The sequence below is a fragment of the Sitophilus oryzae genome, unplaced genomic scaffold (genome assembly GCF_002938485.1).
Source record: "Sitophilus oryzae breed Bouriz unplaced genomic scaffold, Soryzae_2.0 scaffold_1864_pilon_pilon, whole genome shotgun sequence".
Lineage (NCBI taxonomy): Eukaryota > Metazoa > Arthropoda > Insecta > Coleoptera > Curculionidae > Sitophilus > Sitophilus oryzae.
Window position 1 is genome coordinate 31,036 of NW_022146573.1, and position 18,789 is coordinate 49,824.

At 30.3% G+C, this 18,789-nt stretch overlaps 1 protein-coding gene across 1 annotated transcript; it reads left to right on the top strand.

The window, feature by feature from the left end:
• Positions 1 to 253: 253 nt before the first annotated feature.
• LOC115883270 (lymphoid-specific helicase-like) lies at positions 254 to 16,312 on the top strand (the record flags this gene model as incomplete). The annotated part of the gene is made up of 7 exons (XM_030901605.1): positions 254 to 317; positions 446 to 700; positions 5,579 to 5,703; positions 6,165 to 6,247; positions 8,945 to 9,348; positions 10,995 to 11,154; positions 16,082 to 16,312. Coding segments are annotated over exons 1-7 (1,263 nt in total), but the record flags the coding sequence as incomplete, so codon positions are not given.
• Between the last annotated feature and the right edge of the window lie 2,477 nt (positions 16,313 to 18,789).

An 18,789-nucleotide genomic window follows, 5' to 3' on the forward strand; every position in this document is an offset into this window, starting at 1 on the left:
CTCCTCCTTTTAGACTCCATACTCAAAAATAAAACCTTTGTTTGTTGTTTTAATTCTATTTTCTATTTATTTTTTGAACTAAGATATGAACGAAAATATTATGCTGTGGTAACGTCAGTTAAAAATTATAGCTAACTTCCCATGATTTGTTTTAACCTATTTTTCTTTTTAAAATCGTTTTTCCCTCCAAAAGTTATTTAATTTTTTGTCCGTTTTTATTCTTGTGACATTTTGTCCCAAAGTGGATATTTATTTAATAATTGATATTATAATTATTATAAAGGAACTAGAAGCAAAATTGTTCACGAAATAATGGAGTAAGTCATTTACAGTTTAGTTATTTAAATGTTTAAAATTTGAAGTACCTACTTTATAAAAATTTAATTCTTCATTATTTCATAAACACATTGTTAACAAATGTAATAATGTCGATATTAATTTTTAGTGACAAAGAAAACGTATCGTTACTATCTAATGTATCTTCTATCAATGTACCTGCAAACGAGTCAGCAACAAAAGAGATTGCTGAAAATGCTGGAGAATTTGGTGTAAAGGTTGAACCTACAGCCAAGAGAAAATACTATGTAGTTGATAAGCAGACAGAGGCTGAGGAAAGGAGGGAAGCCGCTCTAAACCAAATGAGATATTTGTTGTCTCTATGCGACAAATATTCTGAACTTTATAAAAAGACATTGTCTACGTAAGTTTTTCATATAAAATCCCATAGGTATTAAGATTTAATTTAAGGTATATGGATAACTTGCCAATATAAGTACTGTAATCCTTTGTTATGTGTACAAACATGTAATGGAAACCCCAAAAAAAAATACAATTTCGAATAAGTAAAGCTCTTGAAATTTAATAATAGAACCCTTGATTATGTATAAATAGATATACAATGAGGGCTTAGTAAAATCCTGTCTTGTAGATGGCGCCTTGCCCGCTCTGCATTTTTGTATTCCCCTACGATTTTCTTTGAGGGGAATCTGTTAAACCTGCCCATCGTTCAAAAATGGAAGGGCGCGAGGTCACATCTATTGGGCTACTTATTAGCACGTTTCAGGCATGTTTTACGAAAATAGCTTTATCCTTGTTTGTTTAAACTGTGACAAGAAAAAGGAAAAAAAAAATTTTTTTTTTGTAGTTTGTCTAAATCTGTAGTTTTGTTTATCTTCCTCGACTTCTGATTTCATTTCTGCTTAGGTTATGGCCATAAAAATACCTATTAATGTTTAGAATAAATAAAAAAAAAAAAAAAAACCAAATAATTAAAAAATAAATTTTCTGTCTCCTTAAAGAAACGAAATGTGCATTTCTTTGAATACTTGGATTCACAAACCACATTTCTATGAGTTTTATGTGTTGTGTTTACTTGATGTGTAATGTGTATTTTGTATCTGCTGGATAATATTTTGAAGCATATTTAATTAAACAAAAGCATCTGTATTACAGGTGAGTAAATACTGTTCATATTTATTTCTAAATTCATATATAAATTTGTTTTAAATCACTCTTGGAGTTTTTATCTTAGAGTTTTACCTCATAGAGAGTTTGAGATAAGTTTAATAATAAACATTAAATTTGATAGATTGATAGATAGATTAAACGATAATGGCCAGTTGGACTTAAAAAATTTAAAAATACTTGATTTTATAAATTATGTTTCATTTCATACTTTGCTTTTTGAAACCAAGCCAGATATATAGTGTATTTTATAATTTTCACTTAATAACGTAAAATATTGTTTATCCACAGTCAACCCTGTGTTTAGATAAAGCTTCATATAAGATTTTCTTTATACTTTTCACTAAATCATATTTTGTAAATAGGTTTGTTTGTGCATGCAAAAGTAGCAAACTAAGGAGTATTTTTATAGATATAGAATATTCCAGATTTAAATACATATACTACTTAGAGTTGTATAGTTTGGTCACAGTTAGTATTTTTATTTTTTCTTGAGGAATTTGTCAAAATCTGTCATTCCAGAAAATACTAAAATGTCGTAATCGTATAGACTTCATTTTGGACCACATTTTGGATTAAATTTTTGTTTATATAATAAAATATATATTTAAAGTTCCTTTCTAAGTTAAAATATAATATGATTTTTTTTTTTTTTTTTTTTTTTTTTTTTTTTTTTTTTTTTTTTTAATTTGTTTTTTTGCTAAATTCAAATTATTTATATGATTAAATTTTCTTTATATATTATTTTTTTTTGTATTATATACATGAGTCAAACTATATATATTATATTTTTCTTTATATTTCAAATGGAACACTGTATTTTTATATCAAAATCAACAACTTTTATCCAACGTTTGTTTTGTTAAGATCTATATCCCTACCATGAAGTTATTGATTTGTTCTCACACTGTCTCTTGAGAATAAACATGATTTGTTTTTCTGCAATTTTTATTAGTAGGTTTGTCGTTAAAAGTGATGTATCTACATATTTCTCTATCAGCGACAAAATTAAGAATTAGATGTCAATAATTTCCTAATTATTTTCACTTAGTATCAGTAAATATTATTATTTTATCAGCTGCAGCTGAAAATAATTATGCATTTCCTCCTCCAAAAGAGGACAATACCGTATAAATATCAATTATTTTCAAAACAAAGTTGGAAAAACTACGTTTATGTCATAAAATGTGGTGTCTTTGAAATAATCGAGAAAACCCCAACATCTAGTTTTGACGCCACTAGTCATATATACTGCATTATATTGATTATACTGCAATTCTATTATACATACGTGGAAGCCAAGTGATGAAATGAACCTTCAAAAGTATCTCCAATTAAACATATTAAGAATTTCCTACATTATAATTTTGAAAGACGTTTGAGTGGACAGACAATTTGGTCTAAAATAATCATATGTCTAAAGAATTTAGTCTAAAATAATCAAAACCACTTAACACATATAACTCGCTTTAAAAAATCTAAAAGAAATAAGTTTGTTTTATTATATTCATATTTTATTAAATTATTATAGGTGTTACTGCTAAGTGGTCGTACTCACCACTTTAACCAACCATTGGTGGGACCATGGTAGGACCTTCAGAGATTATAATGCGAATTTTTCATATACCATAAATTCATATACATATATTAATAAATGCGTTTGTTTTATTAAATTTGTTTTCTTATACTGTATGAGCGAAAAATGGCGTCCATTTGTTTACGTACAAATATATGACATCGATATTCATTTCCAAGCCAAATTCCTGACGCTGTTTTTTATCGTATGGTATACACTTACATATCCCTTATCCTTTAAATCCGATTTATTTCTAATAATTATAAAATAAGATACCTGATTGATTCTTCCGAAATTTTATAAAATGAGATATCAGGAAATAAATAAAGTTACTTATCTCGTTTGTTTTGGGAATTCAAAAAAAGGGTATAGAGAATCTTAAGAGACACAGTTCAAATAATATTTTTTTTTTTTTTTTTTGCTTCAAAAAATGTGGCGGATATAATGTAACATGTTTTTTAATGCAAAACTCTTTATTTATAACTTTTATTTTATTTCGATTCTGCCTGTAATTCTATAACTTTTTATAAATAACGTTAGTATTTGCAAAAAATATTCCCATGTTACATAATTGTTAGTTGTTTCCGAAGTTGGGCTACCCAAATTTGGTAGAAGTGTTTTACAGAGGTGAAGAAAGATATATGTAAAAATACTTGAGTTGGGGATGCTACACTGTGTTCAAACAGATTTTTTTTTAAATTGAGTACCCTATATATTATTATTCTTTTCTAGTGTTTTTACAAAACCTTCTAACGTTTGTTACAGGCATATAAGTACACGTACTCTATACATTTGTAATCTGTTCTTGAATTTTTCAATTTTTATCCTTCTTTTACTTCATTTACACTATAACAAGTTTTGCCATGACAAAACAAAAATTCATTTATTATTAAGCATTAAAGTAATTTCTATATAGTTATATGACATTATTAATAGAAATTGAAGAATTTTGCAAAATCTATCAGAAAAAATTATAATATACCATGTTTTCAAAAGTGGCTTGATTGACGTATTCAATTAGTTTTTTTTTCTTTTTTAAAAATAATGAGAAAATTCGGAGCCATTTAGGGATAATGGCACCCCCGGTGGTTTTTTACTTTATTTGATAGAATATGGCATTGTGAATAGAATGATTTAATGTCAACTTTGACATATTTACTTAAAAATTGTATTTTAAATTACAATCAAGAGTGCCATGATAAAAACAACATGTAACCGGTTGTAAAGGTAACGACAGTTTGACTCGACATACGAAGTGGTGGCACCAAATTACCTATTTACCAGGTACCAAAAGAAAAAGACACAAAAAATATTGACGATCAAATCAATAATTTTCCGAAGCTCCTTTAATTTAAAAATTAATACCTTTTATCATTGTGCCATGACACTAGATTGAATTTTAAAATGCTATTTTTTTTAATTGAAAGTCAAAGTTGATATATGATATATGTCATTCTATTCAGAATGTCATTTTCTATCAAATAAAGTATAAAAATACCGCACCATTTAAAATCAAATTGTAATTCTGTATACATTTCCGGTGAAACAGGAAGTGACAGAAACTAACGGAATACGAATCAATCCTCGATTTAAGGCAATACATACCTACTAACATTCCGAATTTGGTAAACCCTGAATTTAATTTTTTTATCTGAAAAAATAAAAGTTATAGAGGTGAAGGGCTTTGAAAAACACTCAGTATAGGCTGCATTGAAAAATCTGTAAATATTTTTCATTTTAAATACGTAGTCGAATTTCAAAAATATATATTGAACACCCTGTAGCTCTACCTTTAAATATCTACATATAAATATCTAATATTTTTTCTCATCAACAAATTGAAATATTATAAACTAGTTTTGTAATACAATTCATTATACAAGAAATATACGTAAAAAAAGTAATAGAATTTTACGCAGAATCTAAAATAAAATAGGATGTTGTGAATTTAAAAAAACATTATGTTAAATCCGCCACACTTTTTACAAAGTTACAGACGTAGGTAGGTATAGTTTCATATTATATTCTTTAATTATCTATCTAAAAATAAAATATTTATACCCATTATAATACTTTAGTATCCAACAAGTGGCCATGAAAATCAAAATAAATATAAATCCATGTCCAAAAATAAAAATGTAAATAATGGGCTTTGAGGTATAAATTTGGTTCGAATCAGATAAGATATTTTTATTCTTTACCGAGAATTAAATTCGAAGAATTCCTAGTCCCTACTTCTTTGTCAAATTCAATAGTCTCCGCCCCTTTTTACGTTTTAATTTCTGCCACCAGTTGGCAGCATCGACTTATACAGGCTCATTGACTAACTATTAATATATAAACAAGGATAGAACTTACTTTATATCTTATTTACTTTATAAGTTTTATACATAGTCTGTCTAGCAAAAGAATACAAGACATTGGCAGTTGTCTGTCATTTAATCGAAAACTAGATCGTTTTTCTGAAAATTTTTGTTTGACCATTCAAAAGGTCATCAATTGATCTTAAATAAAAATTGACCTAAAATATTTTTACAGGGAAAATTCAAAACAACTGAAACATCCAAAACAGATCAATAAATTTACGCATACACTTGGAAAAGAAGACATAGAAGGCATCCAGTCTGAATTGAAGAATAAGCCCAAGGCACAAGCAGGCAAAGGTAAGTCCAGGGTAGTGCATATTAATGCAGAAAAAAATTTAATACCAAAAAATTAATTATTAATTTGTTTCTTAATCTGTATATCATATTACATATTTATATTTTTAATTGTATGGTGTTTGTATGAATGGTTCTTTTTTTTTGAATATAGCAGGGTTTCTTTCTCTGTGGGTTTATAGATTGAATTATGGAATATATATTTTTTATACATATACCTAGATGTTAAGATAGGAAGCAATGCTTCAACTTTGCTTTTTGTGATTTCTATTTTATGTATGGGTTACAATATTCCCTATAGAAATTAAAATATTTTCCTGAAATACTACATCCTGGTACATACCTATTTTAGGTTTGTACTTTGGGGTACTGCGTTATTGCGCTAGGAATTGCTAACCTAACCTATTTCTTATAAAGGCGCTCCATATGATTTACGCGAATTATAGATACTATATTTTTTGCAGATTTAGATATAACCGAATACCTTACCTATTTTCAAAATGGCAAACTACATCCATATCAAGTGGAAGGGGTGTCCTGGTTGTATGTAAGTGAACTTATTTTATAACAAATAGTAGACCTATTCAAAGTACAGTATGTCATAGGCTTGAGATCAGGGTTAAAAATAATGTTTTTTATTTTTTAAACAAAACGTGTTTTTATGGTTTAAAACTCAAGCCCCTTATAGGCTTGGTGCATTCTCCGCCGGTGCTGCCACCATCGGAGAATATCGTAAACAACTAGTATATACAAATACAGGGTGGCGCCTCTCATACGCCGCGGAGGATCCAAGGAGAACGACAGTTTATATTGAAATGAAATTTTGTGAGCATATGTAGGTTAATCAGAGCACTTTTTAAAAATAGAGAGAGTTCTACAGGGTGTCCCCAAAAAAAGTTACATATCAAAGTTGTGTTTTTTGTAATGGAACACCGTATATATTAATTGATTTTAGGATTCTGGGAGAAAAATAAAGGTGAGTTTTATAAGAGAAGTATATGTCTAAAATGTAAGGTTTTTGGCATATTTAACATTTTCTAGAAATATAGAACAATTTTCAATAAATCTACCTAAATTGGAATTTACCCAATGTAGCCTAATATGTAGTTAAATTAACTATTGTACTTTAAATCAAATTAAAACTTGGTTCAAAAAGTTATACAGGGTGAGACAAAATTAATATTGAACATTGGACACATTTAAAAGCATATTACTCTTTTATTTTAAATGGAACACCCAGTATATTATTCCGATATTCAATCGAGAATTCATGTCTCTTCAAAATACTATTAAGGTTGCCTACCCATCAAATAAAGATTTTCCTAGATATTTTCATTTAATGATTTGATCTGTGTAGATCTTTAATTAGTCCATCTTTAACAACTAGTTATCATTTTGTGTTAGTTAAAACAAAAAAAAATTCTCAGAAATTTGCCGAAAATGCAAATTTATCCTACATCAAAGAGAACTGATATGATTCTATTAGTTGGCGAATGCAGTGTGCATTCACCAATTAATAAAATACTTAAATGCTCCTGATTTTATCTAGTCTGGGTTTTTTTATGAGGATATGTTAAGCCGCGTACTCACTGGCGAACAGCAACTGTAACTGCAACCGTTGCTGTAACCAAATTCTATAGTGTGGACGCTTCGAACAGCTCGCGCGAGCCGCCAGTTGTCGGTTTTCAGGACGAACACAAAGAGATTCTCGGTTGGTTCGTGGACGTCGATTTGGGACGTTCGCCAGTGTGTACGTCCAATAGTCTCGCAACCAACAAAAATATGAGTACGTGGGACGAAGAAAAGGTTTTGGAGCTAATTGAAAAGTACAAAAACATGCCTATAATATGGGATGCAAAAAATAAAGACTTACAAGAGACATTTAAAAGAAGATGCTTGGACAGAAATTGGTTCTTTAGTGGGACATTGTGTTCGCGAGCTCTGTGCAAACACTGCGGATCGAGAGGTTCGTGAGAAGAGTAGTGCATACCTTCGCGACGATTCTGTTGCAGCAACGGTTGCAGTTACAGTTGCAGTTCGCCAGTGAGTACGCGGCTTTAAAGACAGTATTTACAAAACTCAACCAACTATTGTCGACAACATGAGAGGAATTATTGTAGCTCCTTTTCGAGGTAGAACTCCACATATGCCTTTTAAAATGAAAAGATACTTTTGAAAAGACAATCATTTTATGCATTTAATGATGCTGCATGAAATGTCTTTTCAAAAGGATCTTTTCATTTTAAAAGGCATATGTGGAGTTTTTTATGCACAATCATTTTATGCTTTTAATGATGCAGCATGAAATGTCTTTTCAAAAGGATCTTTTCATTTTAAAAGGCATATGTGGAGTTTTACCTCGAAAAGCAGCTACAATAATTTCTCTCATGTTGTGGACAATAGTTGGGCAAGTTTTTTAAACACTGTCTTTAACATATCCCCATAAAAAACTCAGACTTTTACCTAAAATCAGGAGTATTATTCTTTTTAATCTTTAAGTATTCTATTAATTGGTGAATGCACACTGCATTCACCAACTAATAGAATCATATTAATTATCTCTGATGTAGGGTAAGTTTGTATTTTCTGCAAATATCTGAGAATTTTTTTTTTTTAACTGACAAAATGATAACTAGTTGTTAAAGTTGGACTAATTAAGACAGCTATGTTGACGTAATGTCAGACATATCACAGCCACCTAGATTTTATCAAATAATAAAATAATAAAGATCTACCCAGATCAAATCATGTAAATGAAAATATCTAGGAAAATCTTTGTTTGAGGGGTAGGCAACCTTAATAGTATTTTGAAGAGACATGAATTCTCCATTGAATATCGGAATAATATTCAGGGTGTTCCATTTAAAATAAAAGAATAACATGCTTTTAAAGGTGTCCAATATTCAATATTAATTCTGTCTCGCCCTGTATAACTTTTTGGACCAAGTTTTAATTTGATTTAAAGTACAATAGTTAATTTAACTACATATTAGGCTATACCGGGTAAATTCCAATTTAGGTAACTTTTATTGTAATTTAAAAATTGTTCTTTATTTCTAGAAAATGTTAAATATGTCAAAAACCTTACATTTTAGTCATATACTGTAGAACCCTCTATTTTTAAAAAGTACTCTGATTTAACTTACATATGCTCACAAAATTTCATTTCAATACAAACTGTCGTTCTCCTTGGAGCCTCCGCGGCGTATGAGAGGCGCCACACTGTATTTAATATTTTCTTTAGACTTTGTTCATGAACGGCACCAACGGCATCCTGGCCGACGAGATGGGTCTAGGAAAAACCGTGCAAATCATAGCTCTAATTTGCGTTCTCCTGGAGAGAAACGTGCCCGGACCGTTCCTCATCGTCGCCCCCCTGTCCACCATTCCGAATTGGGCGAGCGAATTCAAACGGTTCGCCCCGGAGGTGCCCGTGGTGGTCCTCTACGGCAAGACGGAATCGAGACAGGAAAATATGCCGAAAATGTTCAGAAAATACATCATAGGCGCGTTGCACACTTACCCTGTAGTGATCACGTCGTACCAGGTACCCGTGATGGAATCTAGTAAGTTTTTGAGGATGAGATGGAAGTATATTATCGTAGACGAGGGACATCGAATCAAGAACCACAAAAGTCAATTAGCTCTGTAAGTACTATAGTCTGGTTCACGTGTACCATTTTTAGTAAAATTACGAATGTGGTGTCATTCAATTCGTATTGTCACCTAGAAAGTTTAAGGAAAAGTCCGAAAAGGCGCTGAAAAAAATTACTAAAGTTATTAACAATTAAGTGAAAAAAAGTGGCGGTTTTTTTTAATATGTATCTCGAAAAATATATTTTCGAAATTTGAAAAAAATCCAAAAAGATGAAGAAATTTACTAAAAAAAAGTTCTAGTTCCTGGAACCAATGACTAAAGAATACAAGGACGTGTAACGGCCATATACGGACTGCAACACAATTTGTTACGTTAGACGCCATCAATTTGGAGCCTACGGATAAGCTACGGATGAGTCACCACCTCGTCAACAGTGACAATTTTAGCGATTTTTAATAATTTGTGGTGTGTAGTGAACTTAACAATAACAATAACAATTTGGTCTCGGTTAATATGTCCTTGTATTCTTTAGTCATTGCCCGGAACTCTAGCTCAAATATTTATAATTTTTACAGAGCCGTGAAAACAGAGCTAAAAACGAGTAGTCTGGCTTACGCGCGCGTTGCCTCACTTTAAGACGATAACTTGAAAAATGATTTAACCATATTAAATATTAATATTAAGGAATAAGAAAATTCATGGAGTGTTGGGATACATGAATAAACAATAATCCGCGGTCGAAAAGTTTGTATCCTAATTTTAACATTAATTATGCATTTATTAATTAATAACTTTTCCTAAACTGAGAGTTAAAATATATAAAAACCCCGATAATTATTAAACTAAAACCTTAAAATTATTTTCACTTAGTGAAGTTATTCTTAATAGGCGAACAAATGAATTACCTTTAAAAAAATTAAACAATTTTTATTTTCCACTTTTTTATTAACAATTGAAAATTACAAATTTTAATTGTTTTTATTTCTGATCGTAAAAATCTACTTGAAAATATATTTTTTTATTTTTTACTACTGTTATTCAAAAATTAGTTATAAACAAATATATTGTTTATTAGTAATTCTAAATTTTTTATTGGTATTTATTGATAAAAATTATGATTTTTAGAAAAAATCCCATTCGTTAAAAATATTTATTTATTGCTTAAAAATTCGATTGTGATTTAACGTTTGCGTTAAAATATTAAAATTAAGAAACCGTTTTTACTTTATACGATAGAAAATGACACTCTGAATAGAATGACATATCATATGTTACCGTTAAATAAACAACGTAACCATATTCGAAAATATTAAAAGTTGACATATGACATAACAAATAAATTTTGATTTTTCTATCATTTTTTTTTCTAAAAGCGAAAACTTTATGACTCAAAGATCCGAGATAGTTAGGGAACATATGAGTAAAAGAAAAATTTAATATAATAATAATAATTTAAATTGAAATATTGTATTTTTTGCAGCGTTTTGAACTTTAAAATTGCTTTATCTCAAAATCATAAAATTTGACTTAGCCCGTTTTTCCCCTGTACCCTTCATTTGATATGAACTATATGTTGATATAAAAATAAAACATATTTTTACGTGAGGAATCTCCTCACAAGAGATAGCGCATGTTTGTTGAAATATCCTGTATAACTTTGCAATTTTAATATTTGTTATTTATTTTCACGTTTAAGGAAATTGAGAGAGTTCAAATCCGAAAACAGAATTATATTAACAGGAACACCTCTACAGAACAACATGATGGAATTATGGGCATTGTTAAATTTCCTTTTGCCTACCTTTTTTAACGATATGGAAACATTTACCGAATTGTTTTTAATGGAAGACATTCAGGTAGGTCACACGAATTTTTGTACAATTTCTATTTGGTTGTTTAAATAAATCAAGCCCTTATGCTTAATTTTCATGTGTCCGTTATCCGTTGATACGATGGTCTGATGGCGCTCTGATTGGTCATAGCGTTTTCGCGCCACTTTTCATCCGTAAATTTTTTACTCAAGCCTGTCAACGGAGAAAGATCGTACGATAACGGACCTTTTAACACTTTTTTGACAAACTTAATCCAACCTTAATAAAAATATAATAGTACAAAAACTAGCACCGTCGGGAGAACGATAATTTTAAGAAAGCCGGTTCTTTAATATATCTTTTGCTATGCTCTCCTGACCAAAGTGCGGACCGTCTGGCTGCCGGTAGATTACTGCGCATCACATCGGCACATTTCACTACTGCACATCACATCTGTACAGGGTGGCTCGAATTCGACGCTCATCATTGGCATTTCGGAAACAGTAGGAGATACAGGATCGGTTAAATGGAGGCAAAGTTGCGCAATTTGATGCTCAATAAAATGCCGTATTGCATTTTGAAAAATTCCGGTAAAAAACGGAATTTTCAATTTTGTTTTCTATTGTTTCCTGGCTTTATTTGTTAAGATAACTTAAAATGAAAAACACATTTTCATGGCCACTTTTTCTGCTCGCCATGGCCGCTTTTTCATGGCCACTTTTTACTTCGCTGGCTGAGGCGCGCCGCTGACTCAGGAGAAGGATCGATACGGCCACCGAGTGGGGGTTTAAGATTATTATTTGTGGACATTGTATTGTCAACTCTGACGCCTAGCGCATCTCTCGCGTAACACGTGCCCGACAACATCAGAAGTGGTTGAGAACATTTAGTGTTGGTGTTTTGTGAAGTTTTATCTGTTCCAAGTTCAGATACTCAGTTATAAATCCCAATCACAAAAAAAATCATGCTGTGAGTGGTATCTTTAGAAGAAAGCTCTACATCGAAGTCTCAATAGTACAAAACACCGGATAACACAGTACACGTCCACAGTACTTTTGAAATAGAAAAACGACATTACCATAGAAAAATGTCATTTGAGGACCGATACTGAAGGCTCCAGTAGACCATATGAATGGTTGATCTGTTTTGGGTGAAAGTTTCTTGAAAAGGAATTGTCTGTTTAGAGGATATAATGATCCAAATGTTAAGGTAAATTAATTAAAAATAAAAATAATTAATAGAAACGAGACCCTCAAATAACCCATTGGTTTGCTATATCACAATTTTGTTTGATTGTTATATTGAGCATAATCTTAAACGTCAAACTCACGCATACTGTGTCAATAATAGTTGGCCTCTCGGTTGGCCTAAATTATTATTTTTTTTGTTTTGTTTTGTCGTTACAGAAAACTAGCTTTCGAGAACGAAAGTTCTACAGGATGGCCGTGCTGGCTGAGGCGCGCCGCTGACTCAGGAGAAGGATCGATACGGCCACCGAGTGGGGGTTTAAGATTATTATTTGTGGACATTGTATTGTTAACTCTGACGCGTAGCGCATCTCTCGCGTAACTCTGACGCGTAACACGTGCCCGACATATGTGTGATTAAATATTGACTCGGCGACCATCATCAACTTAATTTTGTTAAATACGGACCTGATTTTTTTTTCAATTTAAATCCTTTTGTCACTCTTAAAACACTATATATAGTCAGTTTGATATTTGCCGACGTTTCGTACAGAAAATTCTATCACCAGAATATTTTATGCAAAAAAAAATAAAAATAAAAATGCAATACGGCATTTTATCGAGCATCAAATTGCGCAACTTTGCCTCCATTTAACCGATCCTGTATCTTACGGTTTCCGAAATCCCAATGATGAGCGTCGAATTCGAGCCACACTGTACCGGGTATCCCATTTTCGTGTGTTTTATGGGATTTCTCGTTTATGAGTAGAGATACAATGATGCGATTTTCACATTACTTTGCTATTTTTTTATGAAACTAAATATGCTACACATACGTTTGCCCTAGCCTCCTTAGTTCCTGAAATACAGGGCGAATTTGTGATGCGGAGTAGTGAACAGATGTTGAATACAGATATGATGCGTAGTAGTGAACGCAACGTCTACCGACAGCCAGACGGTCTGCACTCTGGTCAGTAGAGCATAGCGTCAGTGAAACATGATAACCTGCTAACTCTATTTTTTACGTTAATAAGTTTTTTATACCATTAGAAAAAGAAAAAAATACTCTATAAGTAGGGAACGCAAATACATTTTTTCCTATTAAAGAAAATTTGCTATTTTAACTCAATAATATCTGCTAACTTCCAGTGATCTGAAATAGCCACCGAAATGCTGCTTTCTCCGTAATTTCCGTTACGATCACGCTAAAGCAAACACACGGATTCTTATTCGTATGTTTCTTTAGTACAGTACGTCGATCCAGGGTCGCACTATGCCAAAGGGGTCCGGGTGGCAATGTATGGAGGGGCCAGTGTGGATTTTTTTGCGTATTTTTTCGCCTTACGTTTTGGTCAATTATTTCCTATTATATACAGGGTGAGTCTTAAATAACTGCAAATATTTTTAGGGGTAGTATATTTCGATCCAAGAAACACGATTACGAGTTTTTTTTGCGCAATTTTTTTTCTTTTGGAAATATGGAATTTTTTTAATTTTTAATTTAAAAACATACTTTGTAATATGGCAACATAGGTATAAGATTAAATTTACAAGAAAGAAAATCCAATGATTCTCAGAATTATAGCAAAAAATTGGAAATTTTAAAAGTGAAAAAACTCAGTTGTTTTGGATTTATTTGAAAAAACGGTAAAGAGAAAATATTATGTTTCTTTTATCGAATTTACCAGCCCTGATAATATTTGCACTTATTTAAGACTCACCCTGTATAGAAATCAGGGAATTATCCTAATGCAAGGTAAACCAATGCAATGCAAAAGTATATATATATATATATATATATATGACCCTGCGTCGATCCGTTCCGTAAATACGGGGTATCCGTAAAGAGTAAGGGGAAAACTAAATTCTCTATATACGAGCAATTCATCGGTGTGCTATAAATAGTTTAATTAATATTACTTACTTGTACAAGGATTTCCATAATACCTAATCAGTTTTAGTTTTTTCAACGTTTTTCCACGTAAATGATACATAGCTTTTATAAAAATTAAAAAAATAAGGAGAAAAGTAATAAAAATTTAATAAAATCACGCACTGTTTTCCAAGCTCGGTCTACTACCTATTGTATAAAAATTAGGATAAGTATGGAAGGATTCTACCATATACATAAGAATTATGAGTTTAATTTTTAAATTATTTTCATATTCATTACGTCCAAAATGCTGCTACTTCAGTTCTTTAAAAATGCATTAAAAATTTATTCGTTTTTGGACTTGTACATATGTTTTGCTTCTAGACCGACGGTATTATAAATATATGGTTATGAATATCATATTTTTTAAATTTAATTGATTATTTCTAAATCTGTTTGGGTAATATTCAATTCCATTTTCAAAATTTCAAACTATAAAGGTTGCTATCTCCAGAAGTATATTTTATTTCTAATTTCTGCAAGACGAATATCTGCTATCTCCCTATTGTGTCTGAAAAAAATGATGTAACACGAAATATTGAGTTTTATTGTCCCCAGTAAATAAAACTCTTATCTCTTTATCATATTAACGCGTGAAAATACTTTCTACATGTGTACATATTTTTTTATACCGTTTTTCTGTCTCCTGTCTTCTCTCCTGTAAAATTAGGAATAATGGGGTTTAGCAGTTTATCACATTTCACCGACGATTTATTCGTTTTTGGACTTGTATGTTTTGCTTCTAGACCGACGATATTATAAATATATGGTTATGAATATCATATTTTTTAAATTTAATTGATTATTTCTAAATCTGTTTGGGTAATATTCGATTCCATTTTCAAAATTTTAAACAATAAAGGTTGCTATCTCCAGAAGTATATTTTTTTTCTTATTTCTGCAAGACGAATATCTGCTATCTCCCTATTGTGTCTGAGAAAAATATGATGTAACACGAAATATTGAGTTTTATTGTTCTCCAGCAAATAAAATTCTTATCTCTTTATCATATTAACGCATGAAAATACTTCCTACATGTGTACATATTTTTTTGTACCGTTTTTTGCTCTCCTGTAAAATTAGGAATAATGGGGTTTAGCAGTTTATCACATTTCACCGACGATTTATTTGTTTTTGGACTTGTATGTTTTGCTTCTAGACCGACGATATTATAAATATATGGTTATGAATATCATATTTTTTAAATTTAATTGATTATTTCTAAATCTGTTTGGGTAATATTCAATTCCATTTTCAAAATTTCAAACAATAAAGGTTGCTATCTCCAGAAGTATATTTTATTTCTAATTTCTGCAAGACGAATATCTGCTATCTCCCTATTGTGTCTGAAAAAAATGATGTAACACGAAATATTGAGTTTTATTGTTCCCAGCAAATAAAATTCTTATCTCTTTATTATATTAACGCATGAAATTTTCATGCGTTAATATATGATGAAAATAACTCCTACATGTGTACATATTTTTTTTGTACCGTTTTTTTTTGCTCTCCTGTAAAATTAGGAATAATGGAGTTAGCAGTTTATCACATTTCACCGACGATAACAAAAGATATATTAAAGAACCAGCTTTTTTAAAATCCTCTCTCGCTCTTAGACTACAAGTAAAACAGCGAAATCGTTATGGAAATGAAAATATAAAATGACACAAATCACAAGCAAATCGTACATCCGATGAACGAGGCATGAAAATGCAATAAATTTAAAAACTGCGTAATTTTCTAACCAATCGAAGGCTTTAAATTCAACCAATAAAATAAATATCGTATCATCGTATCGTCTGACAACGAATGCATGAAAATCAAGCTTTATACTACATAATTTTAAACATAGAATGAAGGTCAGTTGATAAAACAAGAAGAGTCTAATAACTTGGTTAGTAAAATTCACAAAGTCCTCACCCCGTTCATGTTGAGAAGATTGAAAAAGGATGTTTTAATTGATATGGTGCCTAAGAAAGAACTTTTAGTGTATTGTCCTATGTCGGATCTTCAGTTGAAACTCTACCAATCTGTTATCGATAACAATTTTGCGATATTAACGGATAAAAAAGAAGAAGAAGAGGTGAGTAACAGCGTAAGTGTACATGCCATATTGGTCACTTTATTTCCCTGGTTGAAAAAATTGTGTCTAGAAGAAGAAAAATTGAACGCGCTGTTTACTAATGGAAGCATGGTTTTATGAACCGCGTTGGTATCGTTTAAAGATGATTTTTTTCTTATAGATATCATACAACAATAAACGGTATACAGGGTTGTTCACCACATACGACACGGAGTATTGTAGCTAAACGATTAGATTTTTAGAAATTGTAAGTTTTGGATTCGTTGAAGGACTATTAGAGCTACAATTTAAAAATATTTTTACAAGATAAAGAGTGTCCCAAATAAATAAAAAATATCAAAGTTGTATTATTTTAAACGGAACACCCTGTATCTTATTACATTTTTAGTTTCTACGATTAAAATAAAGATAAATTTGATTAAGGTTTATTACACTTAAACCTTACCGTTTTTGAAATATTTTCAATTTTGTGAAATTGCAGTCTAAATTTTAAGGCTTCATTTCTCCAAGGGTATCAATGTTTTTAATACTAAATATTTACTGAAGTTTATTTATTGATCAGTTATTGTGCTGCAATAATAAAAATTATACTACCTTACACAGAGTGTCTAACATTTTATTGCTAGCTTTAAACGGCAATAACGGTTATTAACGTTTTAATTTAAATGGAACATCCTGTATATTTTATGAGAATCAGATGCACAATTTAATTGTCTATCAAATTGTATTATACCATTTTTTACCTATCTCTTCAAGTTTCCGTAGAAAATGTATTTTCTTGTAATTTAGAACTCATTTATCAATATACCCATGGAATACTGACATTTTAGATTATTTTTAAAGATGTACCAAATTTTTAAAGAGTACAGATACTAATATTGTCGATGTAGTTTGTTTATTTCATTAAAAGATAAAAAAAACTGCTTAAATATTTGTTAAAGTAGACCAATTAATATGATTCCAGTATTCAAACTACATTAATTGACTGATTAATAATAATTGCTCCAAATACTAAAAAACTGGAATTTTGTATGTGTATTAGACAGTGTGCTAAAAAGTTAAAACACCTTAAAAATGATATTTTATTTTTTTAAAATGCTTATTTATAACAACAGAGACATTCATTTTCATAACTTATTATTATATTGATTTCTAATTCAAATCCACATTTATTTCGAATAATTCATTAACGAACATAATTAATTAGTATTTGGGCGGAATAATGGTGGTATATTTAATTAATGTAATAAGTTTTCTTTTTGCATACAAATGGGCTAGTAATATCATTTACTGAAAGAACAATAATGTTACTAGCCTGTACATTTTGTACATTTGCTGCTTTAAGGACAATCTAAAATGTCAATATTCCATGGGTATATTGATAAATGAGTTCTAAATTGTAAGAATATAAATGTTCTACGAAAACTTGAAACGATAGCTAAAAAATGGTGTAATACAATTTGATAGACAATTAAATTGTGCATCTGATTCTCCTAAAATATACAGGGCGTTCCATTTAAATTAAACAAGTTATTGCCGTTTAAAGCTAGAAATAATTTATAATACATTTTTAAACACTCTGTATGAGGTAGTATTATTTTTATTATAGCAACACAATAATTGATCAATATATAGACTTCAGTAAATATTTAGTAATAAAAACTTTCATACCCTTGGAGAGATGAAGCTTTAAAATTTTTACTGCAATTTTACAAAATTGAAAATATTTCAAAAACGGTAAGGTTTAAGTGTAATAAACCTTAATCAAATTTACCTTTATTTTAATCGTAGAAACTAAAAATGTAACAATATACAGGGTGTCCATTTAAAAAAATACAACTTTGATATTTTTTATTTATTTGGGACACTCTGTATTTTGTAAAAATATTTTTAAAATGTAGCTCTAATAGAGTCCTTCAACGCACCCAAAACTTACAATTTGTAAAAATCTAATCATTTACCCACAATACTCCGTGTCGTATGTGGTGAACAACCCTGTATAATGTTCAAGATTAAGTTTGCTTTGAAATTATACATATATTAAATACGGGACTGTGCAGAATCAGCCAATCACATAGTGTCCGATTTATAGTAACTACCCGGCCGGACCATTTATGGTAACTACCCGGCAAACACTGTCCGACTACTGACAAAACAGCACTTTTATCACTTGTACGAAAACGGAAAGATGTAGAAACAAAGTTTGTCAACACCCTGTACATTACTTTTCAGAGTTAATTCTTGTATTGATTTTGAAGCCAGAGAAATAAACTTTACTAAAAAAAATTATTGCTTCTTTAAATGTATACAGGGGTATCAAAAGTTGTTGGTCTTTATTATTTTTATGAAAAATAAATATTTTAAATAGACCAACAATTTTTGATACCCCTATGTACATTTAAGGAAGCAAACAAATTTTTTAGTAAAGTTTATATCTCTGGCTTGAAAGTTAGCACAAGAATTAATTCTGAAAAGTA